The sequence below is a fragment of the Hemiscyllium ocellatum genome, chromosome 12, assembly GCF_020745735.1.
Source record: "Hemiscyllium ocellatum isolate sHemOce1 chromosome 12, sHemOce1.pat.X.cur, whole genome shotgun sequence".
Lineage (NCBI taxonomy): Eukaryota > Metazoa > Chordata > Chondrichthyes > Orectolobiformes > Hemiscylliidae > Hemiscyllium > Hemiscyllium ocellatum.
In genome coordinates, this window is record NC_083412.1 from 38,988,364 (window position 1) to 39,006,650 (window position 18,287).

Below are 18,287 nucleotides of genomic sequence, written 5' to 3' on the forward strand. Positions count from 1 at the left end.
GGCTATGCAATTGAAAGTACTCCACAAGGTTTATATGGCACCGGAGCAGCTGGCGAAATTTAAGATGGGGCGTCCCCAGTGTGCTCCAAATGTAAAACAGATGTTGGTACTCTTACTTATTGCTTATGGTTTTGCCACAAACTTTGTAGGTATCGGGGTGTTATAGCAAGTGTTTTGGATGAGGTCTTGGGAATCGAGGTCAAGGTAGATCCAGTGTCCGTCCACTTGGATGCACCGAATCTCCCCTCTTCGGACGCGCAATGGAAAATATTTTGTTCAGTATTTTTTCATTTTGTATGAGGAAAAATATTCTGATGAGCTGGGTGTCAAAATATCCCCCAGGACTGTTGGGGTGGCCTAAGTTAGTTATGGAGCACATCCCCCGGACTTCCTTACAAGTATGGTGCACCAGAAAATGGAATTTTATTATAGGACATGGCAGCCGTTTTTGAATCATGTAGATGCGGACTTATCAGCTATATTGGTTAGGGCCTTCTGTGTGGCCATGAGGGCTGTGTCTGGTGGCCCAGGGCCCCTGGGAGAAAGAATTCTGAACAAATATGGGTATGCCAACTGATGCTCCCAGTGATGGGGAGCTTTGGTGGGATTGTGCTGAGTGTTGTAATTTAATGTAATTTAATTTAATTTGCCTTGGTTCAGCTCAGTTTAATTTAATTTTTTTTGTTTTGATTTCATTATTTATTGAAGTGTAGTTTGTATAGATTTTGTTTTTCTCCTAAATTGTTTATGGAGTAAAGTAGTAGTTTATTTTCTGTTATTGTTGCTATATTGCAAGATTGTTCTATTATTTTGTAGTAATTTTATATTTCTGTAAAAAAATCAAAATCTTCTCAATATTTTATTTATAAAATATTTATTAAATAAAATCTGCTGGAATCTACTGTACCCCACATCTGTTCGAATCTGTCCAAATTTCAGACTGGATTTGTCTAAACCCATCCAAATCATGGACCCCAGGCCCTCAAACCGTTTTGATACGGCGGTGAACCCTCCTGCTAATTAAACTAAACACCCAGAAAAGTTCACCTCACCTCGTAATCTGTTAAAGTATGAGTGACAGAGAACTCCCAAATTCCACTGTTTAAAGAAAAATAATATCAATTTATTCCTTAACTCTAAAAGTGAACATTAAAACACAACTATTCACAGCGCTAAGCCCCTGCTTTCTCTTAACTGCTTGTCATCTGCCTACAACTCTGTAGCGATAAACTGTTCCAATAAACACCAGGATTAAAATTAATCAATTTACTTGCAAAACCATATTGCGACTGTTGTCATTAGTGTCTGTCTTCTTTCGGCTCAAGATCTTCCTGGGTTGTCTTTCTTTTACTGCGAATATTTTTCGTATGAGAAAGATACCTTTGATAGAGAGTGTTTTTGAACAGCAGTCTTTCTTAATGGCGGTTACTCTGTCGAGGGCAGTTACTCTCTGTCAATGACAGTTACTCTCTGTCTGACTTTCAAAATGGCTGCCTCTTTTATTGCCCAAGCATCAGATTGTCTCATTGGTTCAAGGTTGGCAATAACAATAAATGAAAACTCGATTGGGTTTTGGTATCCTGAGGCATAATTTAAACTGATTGGGTAAATTTGAATTGTTGTCAAAACAGCAGCCAACTCAGGTATCTATTTCACAGCTAAGTGTTACATATTTTCAATTTTCCAGTACAGAGAGGCAATGAGAGAGCTTGGTAATGAACAGACCTGCATGATACTTTGGAACAAAGACTTTAGATGGTGGTATTTCTCCACTGTGCCTTGGCGGCAGCTGCCCCAAGCCGGAGTGCATTCCTCAGCACATAGTGCTGGACCTTGGAATGTGCTAGAGTGCAATACTTGGTCGAAGTTACCACTTTGCACTGGAAGACCAGCATGTTTGGTCGAGCATCGTTCAATGGGTTTATTGATTGGGTGAATGGGAGCAATACTCCCTCCTCATTGCAGGAATAAACCTGGTCATCGGGCGTGAGGTATTCTTAGAGTTGACCATGAGCCCATTGCTGTTCCACCGAAATAGCCATTCTTCACATGTGCTGTTTCTGCAGTTAAATCAAATTTCAGCTCAAAGTTCTGGATTGGCCTCCTATTTATTGAGGATTATTGGTTTGTGGACAGAAGCAGTAGTGTTGCTTTGTCATTTTCTTCATTACTGTCTTGTGCTGAGGCTGATTGAAGCAAAGTTATTGGTTTGGTTTGGGTTAACAGCACAATCCAAGCGATAAATCTGAGACCTTCCTGGCTGACATAAAATCAGACAAGGTAGCTTCTGGAATTGAACAATAGGTTCTTGTGAGATTCTTTGAGGTTTCTGAGCAGATTGATGTTGGGAGTGAGGAGGTATTGGAGGGTTAGTTGGTTTAAAAGTGGAAAAATCCCAAGATCTGGATGAGTTGAATCCCAACTGCTCTGGGGGATGAGAGAGGAAATCGCTGGCATCCTGACTCCAATTTTAATTCCTCTCTGCCTCCAGGGAGGTGCCAGAAGGCGAGAAGACAGCCAATGTGCTTCCACTGTGCAAAAAGGGTAGTTAAGATAAACCAAGGAATTGCAGAACAGTGAGTGAGTGGTAAGGATATTATTAGAGAAAATTCTAAAGGCTGAATTTATTTCCATTTAGCAAACAAGGTTTGATCAACAATAGTCAGCATGGCATTGTGAGAGAGAAGTTATGCCTAACAAATCTGACTGAATGTTTCAAAGAAGTAATCAAGTATTCAGATCAGGGTTGTGCAGTTGATGTATATATGTATTTCAGCAAATACTTTGACAAGGTTCCCCTATGTAATAAAGATACTGATAAAGGTTAACTTGGCAAGGTAGATCCAAAATTAAGGAAACAGAGGGTGATGGTAGAAAGCTGTTTGGGTGAGTGGAAGCCAATGTTGAGTGGCATACCACAGGCATTGGTGTTGACTCGCTTATTGTTTATGGCGTATATAAACAATGTAGATGTGAATCTGGGGAGGGTTAATAAGTAAGTTTGCAAGTAACGTGAAGAATAGCCGGGAGTTGACAGTGAGGAATAAGGTCTTAGGTTACAGGAGGATATAAATGGGTTGGTCAGGTGGACAGATCTCTTGGAAATGGAACACATCTCATTTAACCATGATAAATGTGAGGTGATGCACTTTGGAAGAGGTAACAAGACAAAGGAGTACAGTTGAATGACAGAACACAAGTAAGCTCAGAAGGACAGAGGGATCTTGGAGTGTTTGCCCACAGATTGCTGAGGTGGTAGGGCAGGTTATCAGGGAGTTAAGAAAGCATATGGGACACTGTCAGGAAAGTCATAGATTGTAAGAACAGGGAGGTTATCTCAGAACTATGTAGGACTTTGTTTGAGCCACATCCAGAATACTGTGTGCAGTTCAGGTCTCTGCATTCTAGGAAGGATGTAGTCTTGCTGGAGGGGATGCAGAGGAGATTAACCAGGGTGTTGATTAGGATGGAACATTTTAGCTTTCAAGAAAAGTTGGGTAAGCTCGTTCCTTTTTCTTTGGAGTAGAGAAAGTTGAGAGAAGACGTGGAGGTAAATAGGATTGAGGGCATGGACAGAGTGAAGAGAAAGCAGCTGTTTCCCTGATTTGAATGGTCAATAATAAGGGATCTGATGTGATCCCAAGAATAGAGGCATGATTGGATCCTGGTGGGGAGAGAGGGGTTTTAAATGAACTGGATCTGGGAGTTAACGTTGGTAACATTCATTACAGAGACTGCAAGTTATGACATGAGACTTTCCAAGATCTGGAGGAAATTACCCTTATTTCTGACAAATGATGGAAAAATAAGATCACAGAAATGATCAGTTGTGCGGGTTTAAAACTGGGGAGTGAGCTTTTGTTAGAGAATCAAGTAAGATTGAGAAAACTAGTGCTATGTGTCATGAGCATTGAGGTAAAAGCTGCTGGCCCATTCATTTGGATAATGTCACTCAAGGCAATTTGCAAGACAGGAAAAGGAAGAGATGAAGGGGATTTCTAAGGTAATGGGATGACGATAGTGATAAAAACCAATTCTGGCAATTCTGTGACTGCAATCAAGAATGTAAAAGTGAAACCAAATGAGAACAAAATGAGAACCAAATAGATGCACCAGAGAGTAGAGAGTTAAAGGGTAAATGTGTGGTTAGCAATGTTAAAAGTTTTATAGGGGTTCAGGATGGTGTACAATTGTTAATGCAATGAATGTTACAGTCACAGAAAAATCTCTTGACTTTGATGGGATGGGTCATTTAATGGCTGTGGGAGAGGCAGCATTCATGCAGGTAGTTTGTGGGAGGGATAGTTACAAGTTTGGAGCTTGGAATTGAACAATGATTCTGTCACTAAGAAGATTTTGAAAAGGAATAACATTCAAATGTGTTTAAAAACAAACTTTCTTCATACAAGCCTGAGTGGAAATGTGGTTAAGAATGCAATCAGTAAGCTGTGGATCAGCCTATCTTGATTATCGAGACACACCACACTCTTTGCTGGCTGGTCTCTGATCATGGGTGGTCAGCATAGGATTTCCTCTTAAATAATAAGCAGGATGAAAAAAGTCACACAATGTGCATCAAATTTTTAAACAGAAAGCTCCCCAGGCCAGCTTTCACCAGGCTCAGTAGGTGACTACACGAGGGCTATTATTTTGCAAATAAAGGAAAATGGCTGATGCAAGGAACCTTGTGTTCCAGTTTTTCTTCATTGCGGAAGGACATGTTGTAGTGATGGAATTTAAAGAGTCTGATCAATACTGTTGTGCTGTATATTCACATGCAGTGAAATAATGCAACTTCATATTTCATTCCATGCCCAATTTTCAAAGTGTTTTCTCATTCCATTGCTGAAGAGATTGTGAATGAAATGAGACATATGTGGAAGACATAAACATCTGCTTCAGATCATAGGAGACCCTTGGGTTATACTATGCAGGGTGAGTCAGTGCTAGCACTTATGGGAAAGATCTGTTTATTGGAGCTGCAGAAAAAGGGGAAGTAATAAATGAGTATTTTGCATCAGTATTTACTGTGGAAAAGGATATGGAAGATACAGACTGTAGGGAAGCAGATGGTGACATCTTGCAAAATGTACATATTACAGAGGAGGAAGTGCTGATGTCTTGAAACGGGTAAAGGTAGATAAATTTTGGGAGAAGATTTGTAGCTCGGGTGCTCGTTGTTGTGGTTCTGTTCGCCGAGCTGGGAATTTGTGTTGCAGACGTTTCATCCCCTGTCTAGGTGACATCCTCAGAGCTTGGGAGCCTCCTGTGAAGCGCTTCTGTGATGTTTCCTCCAGCATTTATAGTGGCTTGTCTCTGCCGCTTCCGGTTGTCAGTTCTTGCTGTCCACTGCAGTGGCCGGTACATTGAGCCCAGGTCGATGCATCTGTTGATAGAATCTGTGGAAGGCATGGCACTCATCCACAGATTCTATCACCAAGCACATTGACTAGGGCCCAATATACCGGCCACTGCAACGGACAGCAAGAACTGACAACCGGAAGCGGCAGAGACAAGCCACTATGAATGCCGGAGGAAACATCACAGAAGCGCTTCACAGGAGGCTCCCAAGCACTGAGGATGTCACCTAGACAGGGGACGAAACATTTGCAACACAAACTCCCAGCTCGGCGAACAGAACCACAACAAGGTAGATAAATCCCCAGGACCTGATCAGGTGTACCCGAGAACTCTGTGGGAAACTAGAGAAGTGATTGCTGAGCCTCTTGCTGAGATACTTGTATCATCGATAGTCACAGGTGAGGTGCCGAAAGACTGGAGGTTGGCAAACGTGGTGCCACTGTTTAAGAAGTATGGTAAGGACAAGCCAGGAAACTATAGACTGGTGAGCCTGACGTTGGTGGTGGGCAAGTTGTTGGAGGGAATCCTGAGGGACAGGATGTACATGTATTTGGAAAGGCAGGGACTGATTAGGGATAGTCAACATGGCTTTGTCCATGGGAAATCATGTCTTACAAAAATGATTGAGTTTTTTGAAGAAGTAACAAAGAGGATTAACAAAGAGGGCAGAGCGGTAGATGTGATCTATATGAACATCAGTAATGCGTTTGACAAGGTTCCTCATGGGAGACTGGTTAGCAAGGTTAGATCTCATAGAGTACAGAGAGAACTAGCCATTTGAATACACAACTGGCTCAAAGGTAGAAGACAGAGGTGGTGGTGGAGGGTTGTTTTTCAGGCTGGAGGCCTGTGACCAGTGAAGTGCCATAAGGATCAGTGCTGGGTCCACTACTTTTTGTCAATTACATAAATGATTTGGATGCGAGCATTAAAGGTACAATTAGTAAGTTTGCAGATGAAACCAAAATTGGAGGTGTAGTGGACAGCGAAGAGGGTTACCTCAGATTATAACAGGATCTGGACCAGATGGGCCAATAAGCTGAGAAGTGGCAGATGGAGTTTAATTCAGATAAATGCGAGGTGCTGCATTTTGGGAAAGCAAATCTTAACAGGACTTATACACTTAATGGTAAGGTCCGAGGGAGTGTTGCTGAACAAAGAGGCCTTGGAGTTCAGGCTCATAGCTCCTTGAAAGTGGAGTCACAGTTAGATAGGATAGTGAAGAAGGTGTTTGGTATGCTTTCTTTTATTGGTAGAGTATTGAATACAGGAGTTGGAAGGTCGTGTTGTGGCTGTACAGGACATTGGTTTGGTCACTGTTGGAATATTATATGCAACTCTAGTCTCCTTCCTATTGGAAAGATGTTGTGAAACTTGAAAGAGTTCAGAAAAGATTTACACGGCTGTTGCCAGAGTTGGAGGATTTGAGCTACAGGGAGAGGCTGAACAGGCTGGGGCTGTTTTCCCTGGAGCGTCGGAGGCTGAGGGGTGACCTTACAGAAGTTTGCAAAATTATGAAGGATAAATAGACTGGGTTCAGGGAATCCCGAACTAGAGAGCATAGGTTTAGGGTGAGAGGGAAAGATATAAAAGAGACCTAAGGGGCAACTTTTTCACACAGAGGGTGGTATGGGTATGGAATGAGCTGCCAGAGGAAATGGTGGAGTCTGGTACAATTGCAACATTTAAGAGGCATTTGGATTGGTATATGTATAGGAAGGGTTTGGAGGGATATGGGCCGGGTTCTGGCAGGTGGGACGAGATTGGGTTGGGATATCTGATCAGCATGGATGGGTTGGACCAAAGGGTTTGTTTTCATGCTGTACATCTCTATGACTCTATGAGTGGCTAGGAGCACCTGAAACTTCAATAATTTAGACGTAGGGATGATGATTATGAAAATTTTTAAAAGGAAAACAAAGCACTGCTCAATGAGTGGGAACATTTGGAATATTAGTTAGCAAGTGAATCAAGCTGAGAAATTAGATGGTTAATACTGTAGTGAGGATGGAGCGAAGAGAGCAGGAATGGGTCTCAAGGACAAGAGATGACATGCACTTCTCCAACAATAAATATGAAATTACACAGAACCACCATGTCTTCTCCCCATTTATTTTTTTTTGTATCTGATTCTGTATTGTGATTAGCTATACTATAGTGGTCACATGGTATGGTTTTCAAATTACTTTTAATCATTAATGAGAATTAGGGTTTATGGGATTGGCCTCTCAAGTTCGTGTTCAATGCTGTGGTGAGGTTGGGTAAAACATAACTTGAATCAACTGTAGCTTTGAGATTTGAACTGATTATGTTAAGAAATTCCCACCTGTAGATGGAAATTATTAGTGTATTTGATATTTGTCAAAGCTTTTTTTTCTCTTTTTCTGGGTATGGCTGTGGTCAGTTTTTCAGTATCTGTATGTGAAGCGAGATGGATAATTCTAAGTGTTTCTCAACTATGAAATTCAATCACGGTGCCTGATCATGTTCCTTCTGACATACCTGCTGGAACATTTTCTTGCAAAGGTCACTGCATAACAATCAGTGAATGATACCTGACTGAGGTTTCGTCAGAGTATTGAGTGCAGGAATTGGGAGGTCATGTTGCAGCTGTAAGGACTTTAGTTAGGCCACTGTTGGAATATTGTGTACAATTCTGGTGTCCTTCTTCGGAAAGATGTTGTGACACTTGAAAGGGTTCAGAAAGGATTTGCAAGGATGTTGCCAGGGTTGGAGGATTTGTGGTATAGGGAGAGGCTGAACAGGCTGGGGCTGTTTTCCCTGGAGATCAGAGGCTGAGGGGTGACCTTATAGAGGTTTATAAAATAGTGAGGGTTATGGATAGGATAAATAGACAAAGTTTTTTCCCTGAGGTGGGGAAGTTCAGAACTAGGGGGCATAGGTTTAGGGTGAGAGGGGAAAGATACAAAGATACAAGGGGCAATGTTTTCACGCAGAGGGTGGGACATATATTGAATGAGCAGCCAGAGGAAGTGGTGGAGACTCGTGCAATTGCAATATTTAAAAGGCATCTGGATGGGTATATGAATAGGAAGGGTTTGGAGGGATATGGACCAGGTGCTGGCAGGTGGGACTAGATTGGGTTGGAATATCTGGTTAGCATGGACAAGTTGGACCGAAAGGTTTGTTTCCATGCTGTACATCTCTGTGAGTATGACTGAAAGTTCACACTGACCATGTGGTATGATAATACACCACCCAGTGCCTTTGTAGCAGTCTAAGATGAGGTTTTTTTCAGGAGGCCATCACACCCGAGAGATTAAATAATTCAAATTCGGTTAGTGATCAGGAACAACAAGATGTGAGGCAGGTAGGGGGATTCTGGGTTCACGAGTGGAGGAGCCTCACCCTTGACCTTGTCCAACAGGTATGAAATTTTTGCTCCCTGTCTGGATGAGGAAAAGGGCTGTGTACAGGATGAGCCAGTTGACTACGGCACTGTGGTGCAGTAGGGGGAGCAAAAGACAAGTAGTTGTTATAGGGGATTCTATAATTAGGGGGACAGATATTATCCTTTCTGAGGTGGATCGGGAATCCTGCATGGTGTGTTCACTGCCTGGTGCCAGGGTGCAGGACATCTCCAACCGACTTGAAAGGATATTGGAGTGGGAGGAAGAGGGTCCAGTTGTTGTGGTCCATGTTGGAACAAACATCATTGGCAAGGTTAGGAAGGAGGACCTGTTTGGGAGTATCAAGCTCTCGGAAGGAAATTGAAGACCAGGTCCTCGAGGGTCATAATCTCTGGATTACTGCCCAAGCCATGTGCTAAATGGGTCGGGATAAGAAAATTACATAAATAAACACGTGGCTAAGAGATTGGTATGGAAAAAAGAGATTCCATTTCATGGGAAATGGTATCAGTTTTGGAAGCGGGGAGATCTATACCAATGGGACGGTCTCCGCCTGAACTGATCTGGAACCAGTGTTCTAGTGAAAAGAATAAATAGGGTGGTCGCTCAGACTTTAAACTTGAATTTAAGGGAAAGGGAAAGCAACAGGGAGCATGAATCAAGTAGCAAGATAAGCAGCGGGTTAGCATGTGTGCAGGGTTTAAGTTTGGGGCAGACTAGGAATGAAGCAAAAAGGAAGGATAATTTAGGACATATTAGAGATGATGGATATCATGAGGATAAGAAAATTAACATTAAGGTGTTTTACCTGAATGCTGGTAGTATAGGTAACAAAGTAGATGAATTAATAGCAGAGCATCATGAATAATTATGATGTGGTAGGCAACACAGAGATGTGGTTGCAGGGGGTTCAGGACTGGCAGTTAAACATCAAAGGATTTACAGCTTATCGAAAAGACGGAAGTGGGCAAAGGGAGTGGGGTTGCCTTGTCAGTTAAGAATGAATTTAAATCTATGACACTGAATAACGTAAGGTCAGATGATGTGGATTCTGTGTGGATGGAGTTGAGGAACCACAAAGGCGAAAAAAAACATGATGAGAGTTATGTACAGACCTCCCAGTAGTGGTCAGGACCAGGGGCGCAAGATGTACCAGGAAATAGATAGGGCAAGTCAGAAAGGCAAGGTCACGGTGACCATGGGAGACTTCAATATGCAAGTTGACTGGGTGAATAATGTTGACAGTGGATCCAAAGAAAGGGAATTCATGGAATGCTTACTGGTTGGCTTTTTGAAACAGCTTGTGATGGAGCCCACAAGGGAGCAAGCTATTCTGGACTTCGTGCTATGTAATGAGCCAGACTGTATAAAAGATCCTCAAGAAAGGGAACACCTAGGAGGCAGCGATCATAATATGGTAGAGTTCAGTCTGCAGTTTGAAAGAGAGAAGGCAAAATTGGATGTAATGGTGTTACAGGTAAATAAAGAGAGAAGAACTAATGAAAATCGACTGGAAGCAGAGCCTAGTGGGGAAGACAGTAGAGCAACAATGGCAGGAGTTTCTGGGTGTAACTGAGGAGACAGTATAGAGGTTCATCCCAAAGAAAAGAAAGATTATCCGGTGGGGTGGGTGGGGAGGGGGAGTTTACACCGCGTTGGCTGACAAAGGAATTCAAGAAATGTATCATAGAAAAACAGAGAGCCTATAGAGTGGCCAAGAGCACTAGGAAATCAGTAGATTGGGAAGATTGCAAAAGCAAACAGAAGATAACAAAGAGAGAAATAAGGAAGGAGAGGATCAAATCTGAAGGTAAGCTTGCCGGTAATATTAAATATGATAGTAAAAGCTTCTTTCAATGCATAAGAAGCAATAGTAGAAATTGGGCTGTTCCAATTTGATGCAGGAAGGCTAGTGATGGGAGATAAGGAAATAGCTGAAGAACTTAATAAGTACTTTGTGCCAGTCTTCACAATTGAAGACATGAGTAATATCCCAATGATTAAGGACAATGAGGGTAGAGTTGAGTATGGTAGTCATTACAAAAGAGAATGTACTAGAAAAACTAAAGGGTCTAAAAATCAATAAATTTCCTGGCTCCGATGGGCTACATCCTAGAGTTCTAAGGGAAGTGGCTGAAGAAATAGCGGAGACATTGGTTGTAATATTTCAAAAATCACTGTAGTCAGGGAAAGTCCCAGGTGATTGGAAAATTGCTGTTGTAAACCTCTTGTTCAAAAAAGGATCAAGACAAAAGATGGAAAATTATAGGCTGATTAACCTAACCTCGGTTGAAGGTAAAATTCCAGACTCCTTCGTTAAGGATGAGATTTCTAAATTCTTGCAAGTGCAGGGTCGGATTAGAATAAGTCAGCATGGATTTAGTAAGAGGAGGTCATGCCTGACAAACCTGACAGTTCTTTGAAGAGGTAACAAGTAGACTCGGGAAACTGAGTGAATGCTATCTACCTTGACTTCCAAAAGGCCTTTGATAAGGTGCCTCATGGGAGGCTGCTGAGTAAGTGAGGGCCCATGGTGTTCAAGGTGAACTACTGGCATGGATTGAGGATTGACAGAAGACAGAGAGTTGGGATAAAGACATCTTTTTAGGAATGGCAGCTGGTGACAAGTGGTGCCTTGCAGGGTTCAGTGTTGGGGCCGCAGCTGTTCACTTTATATATAAATGATCTGGATGAAGGGACTGGGGGCATTCTGGTGAAGTTTGCCTGTGATACAAAGTTAGGTGGACAGGCAGGTTGTTCTGAGGAAGTGGGGAGGCTGATGAAATTCAATGTGAGCAAATGCAAGGTCTTGCACTTTGGAAAAAAAAATACAGGGACAGACTATTTTCTAAATGGTGAGAAAATTCACAAAGCCAAAGTACAAAGACATCTGGAAGTGCTTGTCTTGGATTCTCTAAAGGTTGATTTGCAGGTTGAGTCCATGGTTAAGAAACTAAATGTAATGTTGTCATTTATCTCAAAGGGTTGGAATGTAAAAGCAGTGATGTGCTACTGAGACTTTATAAAGCTCTGGTTAGGCCCTGTTTAGAAGACTGTGTCCAATTTTGGGCCCCACACTTCAGGAAGGACATACAGGCACTGGAGCGTGTCTAGCGGAGATTCACACGGTTGATCCCTGGAATGGTCGGTCTAATGGCTGAGGATCCTGGGATTGTATTCATTAGAGTTGAGAAATTTGAGAGGAGATCTAATAGAAACTTACAAGACAATGCATGGCTTAGAAAGGGTGGAAAATGGGAAGTTGTTTACGCCAGGCGGGGATACTAGGACTCGTGGGCACACCCTTAAAATTAGAGGGGATCAATTTAAAACAGAAATGAGGCGACATTTCTTCAACCAGAGAGTGGTGGGCCTGTGGAATTCATTGTCACAGAGCACAGTGGAGGCCGGGACATTGGGTGTCTTCATGGCACTGATTGATAAATTATTAATCTTGTAAGGAATTAAGGGATGTGGGGAGAGCGCAGGTAAGTGGCGTTGAAATACCCATCAGCCATGATTGAATGGCGGAGTGGACTCAATGGGTGGAATGGCCTTACTTCCACTCCTATGTCTGATGGGTCTTATGGGGTTGGGGGTGGGGTGTGTGGGGGGTGGCGGGAGGGGGGAAAAGCAGATTTTTCCATAAAATTGGAATTAACACATACAACAAGAGCCATGTGGTATGTGTTACACCAACATAGGAATTTATATTGTTTGTTTTATTTATTTGACTGATTTTGGACAAAAATGAACATAATTTATACAAATATTCAGAATATTTAATGGAATGACAAGAACTGTAGATAATATTCAGTATGGGGTATATTTGTCCTGTAGTGTTTCATTTCTAATCACATGTTTTCTCAGAAAAGCATTTAAATTGATTTTAGAAAGCAGGAAATGCTTTGAATAGTCTGCCATGAGAGGTGCTTGTTTATATGTTAATGGAAAGACAGTAGAAACATTCTTCAGGGTATGAAGAATAGCCTGGAGTAGTTGGCTGCAGTTGGTAGGTGAAGCTATTTTGTACAGCGTAATTAATGTAGTTACCATTGTTATATAGATAATAGAATGCTGAGGTTTTTTTTTAATCCTTTTCTAGAGCCTGTCTGGAAACGAGTGCTGAACAGTGGAAGCGGCTGCATGTCTCTCTTCAGGACTTACTAGCATGGCTAAATTTGAAGAATGATGAGCTGACAAGACAAAAGCCTATTGGTGGTGATGTTCCTACTGTACAACAACAGAATGATGTTCACCGAGTAAGGAAAAACTTTCACTGCTTCAAAATGTTATCACAAAATATAATCCTAGCTCCATTTCTGCGGTGAGGGCTGAGTGGTATTGCTAAAATAATGGCTTATTACATTCTATTGCAGATGTGAAGTTTTCTTAGATTATAATTTGATCACTGTATATAACAAAGCATGCTTAACTTGCCAAATTCATTCCGTACAAAATTAACATAATAAAAAGGAACATGTATGGATACTGTTCTAGATGATGGAAAGCATGTTTGAGTTTTGTTTACAACATTGGAAGTGTAATGCATACAGCTTTTGTAGTGTTCCTGGGATGTGAACAAGATCTTTGAGTTGCATTTTAGCAAAGTTTTGTTGATTGATGATTAGATGGTTGAAATCTGCTCTCAATCATGTAAAAGCAAAGGATTTTTAAAATAAAGTTTGGTCCTGAATTTAATGAAGCCAGCTGAGAAGAAGTTTGGAAAAAACGGAAATAACTTGAACTCTTTCCTAGCAGCTGAAATAAGTATGAAATGGAAACTATGGCCTGAATTTTACATTTAATTTAGCTAGGTATCTTTTGTCGATGGCAGGTTTTCTATAAACACCTAAAAAGGTTTCCTGCTGTATCTGACCAAATTGCCTCATTAACAACCTACCCTACTCCTGTGACACCCTGCTGACCTGACTCTAGTCCCATCCAAGAATTGCCATTCACATAACATGCCAGAATGGACTGACCTCCCAAGCACTGATCTTTACCTTTAAAAGATTGTTGTGCCCCTGGACTGGCGCTGTCATTCCAGAGCTGCGGTGCATGGTTGCTGACATTTGTCCAGGACTTTGCAAACAGGAGCAAGTTGGTGAGCCACTTTGCAGAGAGGAACCTGGAAGTCCTGGTGGGTGGGATGGAGCAGATGTGGGACGTCCTTGGCCCCCATGATTAGCCAGGGACGCTGAGATCACACGATGATAGCCTCAGCTCACTGAAGGAATGCAAAGAAAAGTATCAAGATCATTAGCTTCTCCACTTCACCAGTATAGGCACCACCATTTTCTGTTTGATGCCTCATATTTACATTATTTCTACTCCTGTATCCATCTCCCATCAAGTCTCATGCTCTCCCACTCTCACTATTGCCTGAAGCATCTTTCCTCACCTGCTGTCATGCATCCCAATCTCAAACATCATTAATCGTGCATGTCTTCTGTGCTACCTACTTACTCTCACAGCATACCGCCCCACTTTCATTTAACTGCTATGCCACTCCCTTCATACCGGCATCTCTTTTATTGCAGGAGAGAAAAGAGTTTAGATAAGAGTGGTGCTGGAAAAGCACAACAGTTCAGGCAGCATCTGAGGAGCAGGAAAATTGATGTTTCGGGCAAAAGCCCTTCATTAGGAATAGAGGCAGGAAGCCTCCAGGGTGGAGAAATAAATGGGGGTGGGCTGGGGAGAAGGTAGTAAAGAGTACAATAGGTGAATGGGGGTGTGGATAGAGGTGATAGGTCATAGGGGAGGGTGGAGCAAATAGGTGGGAATGGAGATTGGCAGGTAGGACAGATCATGAGGACAGTGCTGAGCTGGAAGGTTGGAGCTAGGGTAAGGTGGGGGGAGGGGAGATGAGGAAACTGGTGAAATCCACAATGATGCCCTGGGGTTGAAGTGTTCTGAGGCAGAAGATGAGGCATTCTTCCTTCAAGCGTCGGGTGGTGAGGGAGGGGTGGTGGAAGAGGCCCAGGACCTGCAGAGTGGGAGAGGGAATTGAAATGTTGGGCCACAGGGCGGTGGGGTTGATTGGTACGGGTGTCCCGGAGTTGTTCCCTGAAGCGCTCTGCGAGGAGGTGTCCGGTCTCCCCAGTGTAGAGGAGACCGCATTGGGAGCAACGGATACAATAAATGATATTGGTGGATGAGCAGGTGAAACAAAGCCCACAATAGAACTGAAAGAGTTCAGGTTACATGACATTCAGATTTTTTTTACCTCTCCACCCCGGAGGCTCCTGCCTCATTCCTGATGAAGGGCTTTTGCCCGAAACGTCGATTTTCCTGCTCCTCGGATGCTGCCTGACCTGCTGTGCTTTTCCAGCACCACTCTAATCTAGATTCAGATCCTCACCCCTTCTGAGGAAACGATCCTGACTTTGACTGCCCTCATGGCTAAGACTGCATCCAAGCCCCTTGGCTGGTATCAGAGGCTGTCTTTGTCTTACTGTTGTGAGATGCCACAAATGAAGGTTATCTCCCTTCACTTGAATTAGGACTGCTAACAGCCTTGCCAAGCTGCCTGGCTTTGTGTTTCTGTTGAATAGCACAGTAATATGAGCCTGATGATTCGGAGTGAGAGGCAAGATGCACAAAGGAAAGGCAGTGTAAGACATCCAGTCCTGCTCAGAGTGAGTGAACCCTATGAGAGCAAGCAAATAGTTAGGAGGTACAGCCTAGTCCAGACCATGCGCTATGTATGGATCCCTGAACGTAAAATGTACTCGCTGCAGCATTGCTGTTTTGCCCTGCCATGCAGAGGTGCACTGCAAGTTGCTCAGAGATGAGGATCTGGCACATGTCAGACGTGGATATTGGATATATGATGGCTGGTGTCCATGAAATGCTGGTTCCTAATGCCCAATATGGAGCAAAGGGTGAGCCCTGGGGTATGATTGGATGTGAAGGAAAGATACTCTCACTCAACATATTTCAATGTCAGTTTAGATCAAAATATATGATTTAATCACATGTTTTGATGTCAATGTGAAATATAAACTATTAAGTTATCCCATTCCTGATCAAATTTTGAATTAACTGAAAGAGAAAAATTTGGACGACACAGTGGCTCAATTGTTAGCACTGCTGCCTCACAGTGCCTGGAATCCAGGTTCAATTCTAGCTCTGGGCGACTGTCTGTGTGGAGTTTGCACATTCTCCCCGGGTGCTCTGATTTCCTCCCACAGTCCAAAGATGTGCAAGTCAGGTGATTCGGCCATTCTAAATTGCCCATAGTGTTAGCTGCATTAGTCAGAGGAAAATGAGTCTGGGTGGGTTACTCTTCAGAGGGTCAGTATGGACTTGTTGGGCTGAAGGACTTGTTTCCACACTGTAGATAATCTAATCTAAAAGTACACATCAGAGTTTCTGATTATTTTCATGCAGTAGGTAGAGAGAATCTTAACAGAAGTTATCGTTCTCAATTCTGATAGCTATGGAATTTGCATTAATTTGGCTGTAATTTACCTTTGTAATAATTTTCCACCCTATGTTTCTTCCTTTGCTGCTTAGAGATATTGACTAAAATACCTGGGGCTCTTTACAGTAACTATAATGTGCAAGAGCAACATGTGCAGTAGCAAGAAATATGAATGTTACTGATTTTCACAGGTGTTGCAATGAAAAAAGGAACTTGATTATTTGCATCCTCCATAAATTCTGCCTCTTGTTTACATAACTGCAATCCTATATCACTTGACTTTCACGCATTTACAGCAATAATGTGCGAGCGCGATTGCTGAAGTTTTCAGGCACAGCAGAGCCTGAAGTCTTATGATATCAGTGTAATAATTATTCCTTCAGTTTTCTAGCAATTATGATGTTTTATTGTGCCGCACTATGCTCAACCAAAGATTGGAAAAGAAAGTGAGCATACGAGGTTCTAAGATTGAGATGCCAGAGCACAGTGTATTATCTCACTTCACAATGTTGCATTGGACCTTGTATTATGCTAGTTTTAAGTTCAACATAGGCAAGTTAAGATTAGATTCCCTACAGTGCGGAAACAGGCCCTTCGGCCCAACATGTCCACACCGACTCTCAGAAGAGCAACCCACCCAAACCCATTCCCCTCTGACTAATGCACCTAACACTACGGGCAATTTGGCATGGCCCGTTCACCTGACCCGCACATCTTTGGACTGTCGGAGGAAACCAGAGCACCTGGAGAAAACCCACACAGACACGGGGAGAATGTGCAAACTCCACACAGACAGTTGCAGGAATTGAACCCGGGTCCCTGGTGCTGTGAGGCAGCAGTGCTAACCACTGAGCCCACAAATTTGTAGGAAATGTGGATGTAAATTATTAATGGCAAGATTGATATACAGACTTGCATAAACTTTGGACATAAATAGGATTGAGCAAATTCCAGGTGTGTGCTTCTTGTTAGGCTGTAACTAGCCCATTGGCCCATTGGCCAAACTGCAAGTGACTGAAAGTGTAGAATTTAGGGAAATAGATGGTGACATCTTGAAAAAATGTCCATATTATAGAGAAGGAAGTGCTGGATGTCTTGAAACACATAAAAGTAGATAAATCCTCAGGACCTGATCCGGTGTTCCCTCAGACTCTGTGGGAAGCTAGGGGAGTGATTGCTGGGTCCCTTGTTGAGATATTTGTATCATCGATAGTCACAAGTGAGGTGCAGGAAGACTAGAGGGTGGCTCTTTCCTCTTTTCCCCTTCGCCCACCTCACCCTAGTTCCAAACTTCCAGCTCAGCACTGTCCCCATGACTTGTCCAGACTTGTCCTACCTGCTTATCTCCTTTTCCACGTATCCACTCCACCCACTCCTCCCTGACCTATCACCTTCATCTCCTCCCCCATTCACCTATTGTACTTTATGCTACTTTCTCCCCACCCCCACCCTCCTCTAGCTTATCTCTCCACCCTTCAGGCTCTCTGACTTTATTCCTGATGAAGGGCTTTTGCCCGAAACGTTGATTTTACTGCTCCTCGGTTGCTGCCTGAACTGCTGTGCTCTTCCAGCATCACTAATCTAGAACCTTCCTATTCATATACCCATTCCAATTCCTTTTAAATGTTGCAATTGTACCAGCCTCCATCACTTCCTCTGGCAGCTCATTCCATACAAGTACCACCCTCTGCGTGAAAAAGTTGCCCCTAAGGTCCCTTTTATATCTTTCCTCTCTCACCCTAAACCTATGCCCTTTAGTTCTGGACTCCTCCACCTCAGGAAAAATACTTTGTCTATTTATCCTATCCATGCCCCTCATAATTTTGTAAACCTCTATAAAGTCACCCCTCAGCCTCCAATACTCCAGGGAAAACAGCCCCAGCCTGTTCAGCCTCTCCCTGTAGCTCAAATCCTCCAACCCTAGCAACATCCTTGTAAATCTTTTCTGAATCCTTTCAAGTTTCACAACATCTTTCGGATAGGAAGGAGACCAGAATTGCACACAATATTCTAAAAGTGGCCTAACCAATGTCCTGTACAGCTGCAACATGACCTTCCAACTCCTGTACTCAATACTCTGACCAATAAAAGAAAGCATACCAAACACCTTCTTCACTATCTTATAT

General features: G+C 42.7%; 1 protein-coding gene across 7 annotated transcripts in view; it reads left to right on the top strand.

Annotated features, from left to right (window-relative positions):
• dmd (dystrophin) overlaps positions 1-18,287 on the top strand; it is a 1,983,095-nt gene that overhangs the window by 1,757,052 nt on the left and 207,756 nt on the right. For all 7 annotated transcript variants that reach the window (XM_060833515.1, XM_060833512.1, XM_060833514.1 and 4 more), the window contains one exon: positions 12,838-12,994. In XM_060833515.1, coding sequence (XP_060689498.1) covers positions 12,838-12,994 — 157 coding nt within the window. The remainder of the gene's footprint in view (positions 1-12,837; positions 12,995-18,287) is intronic.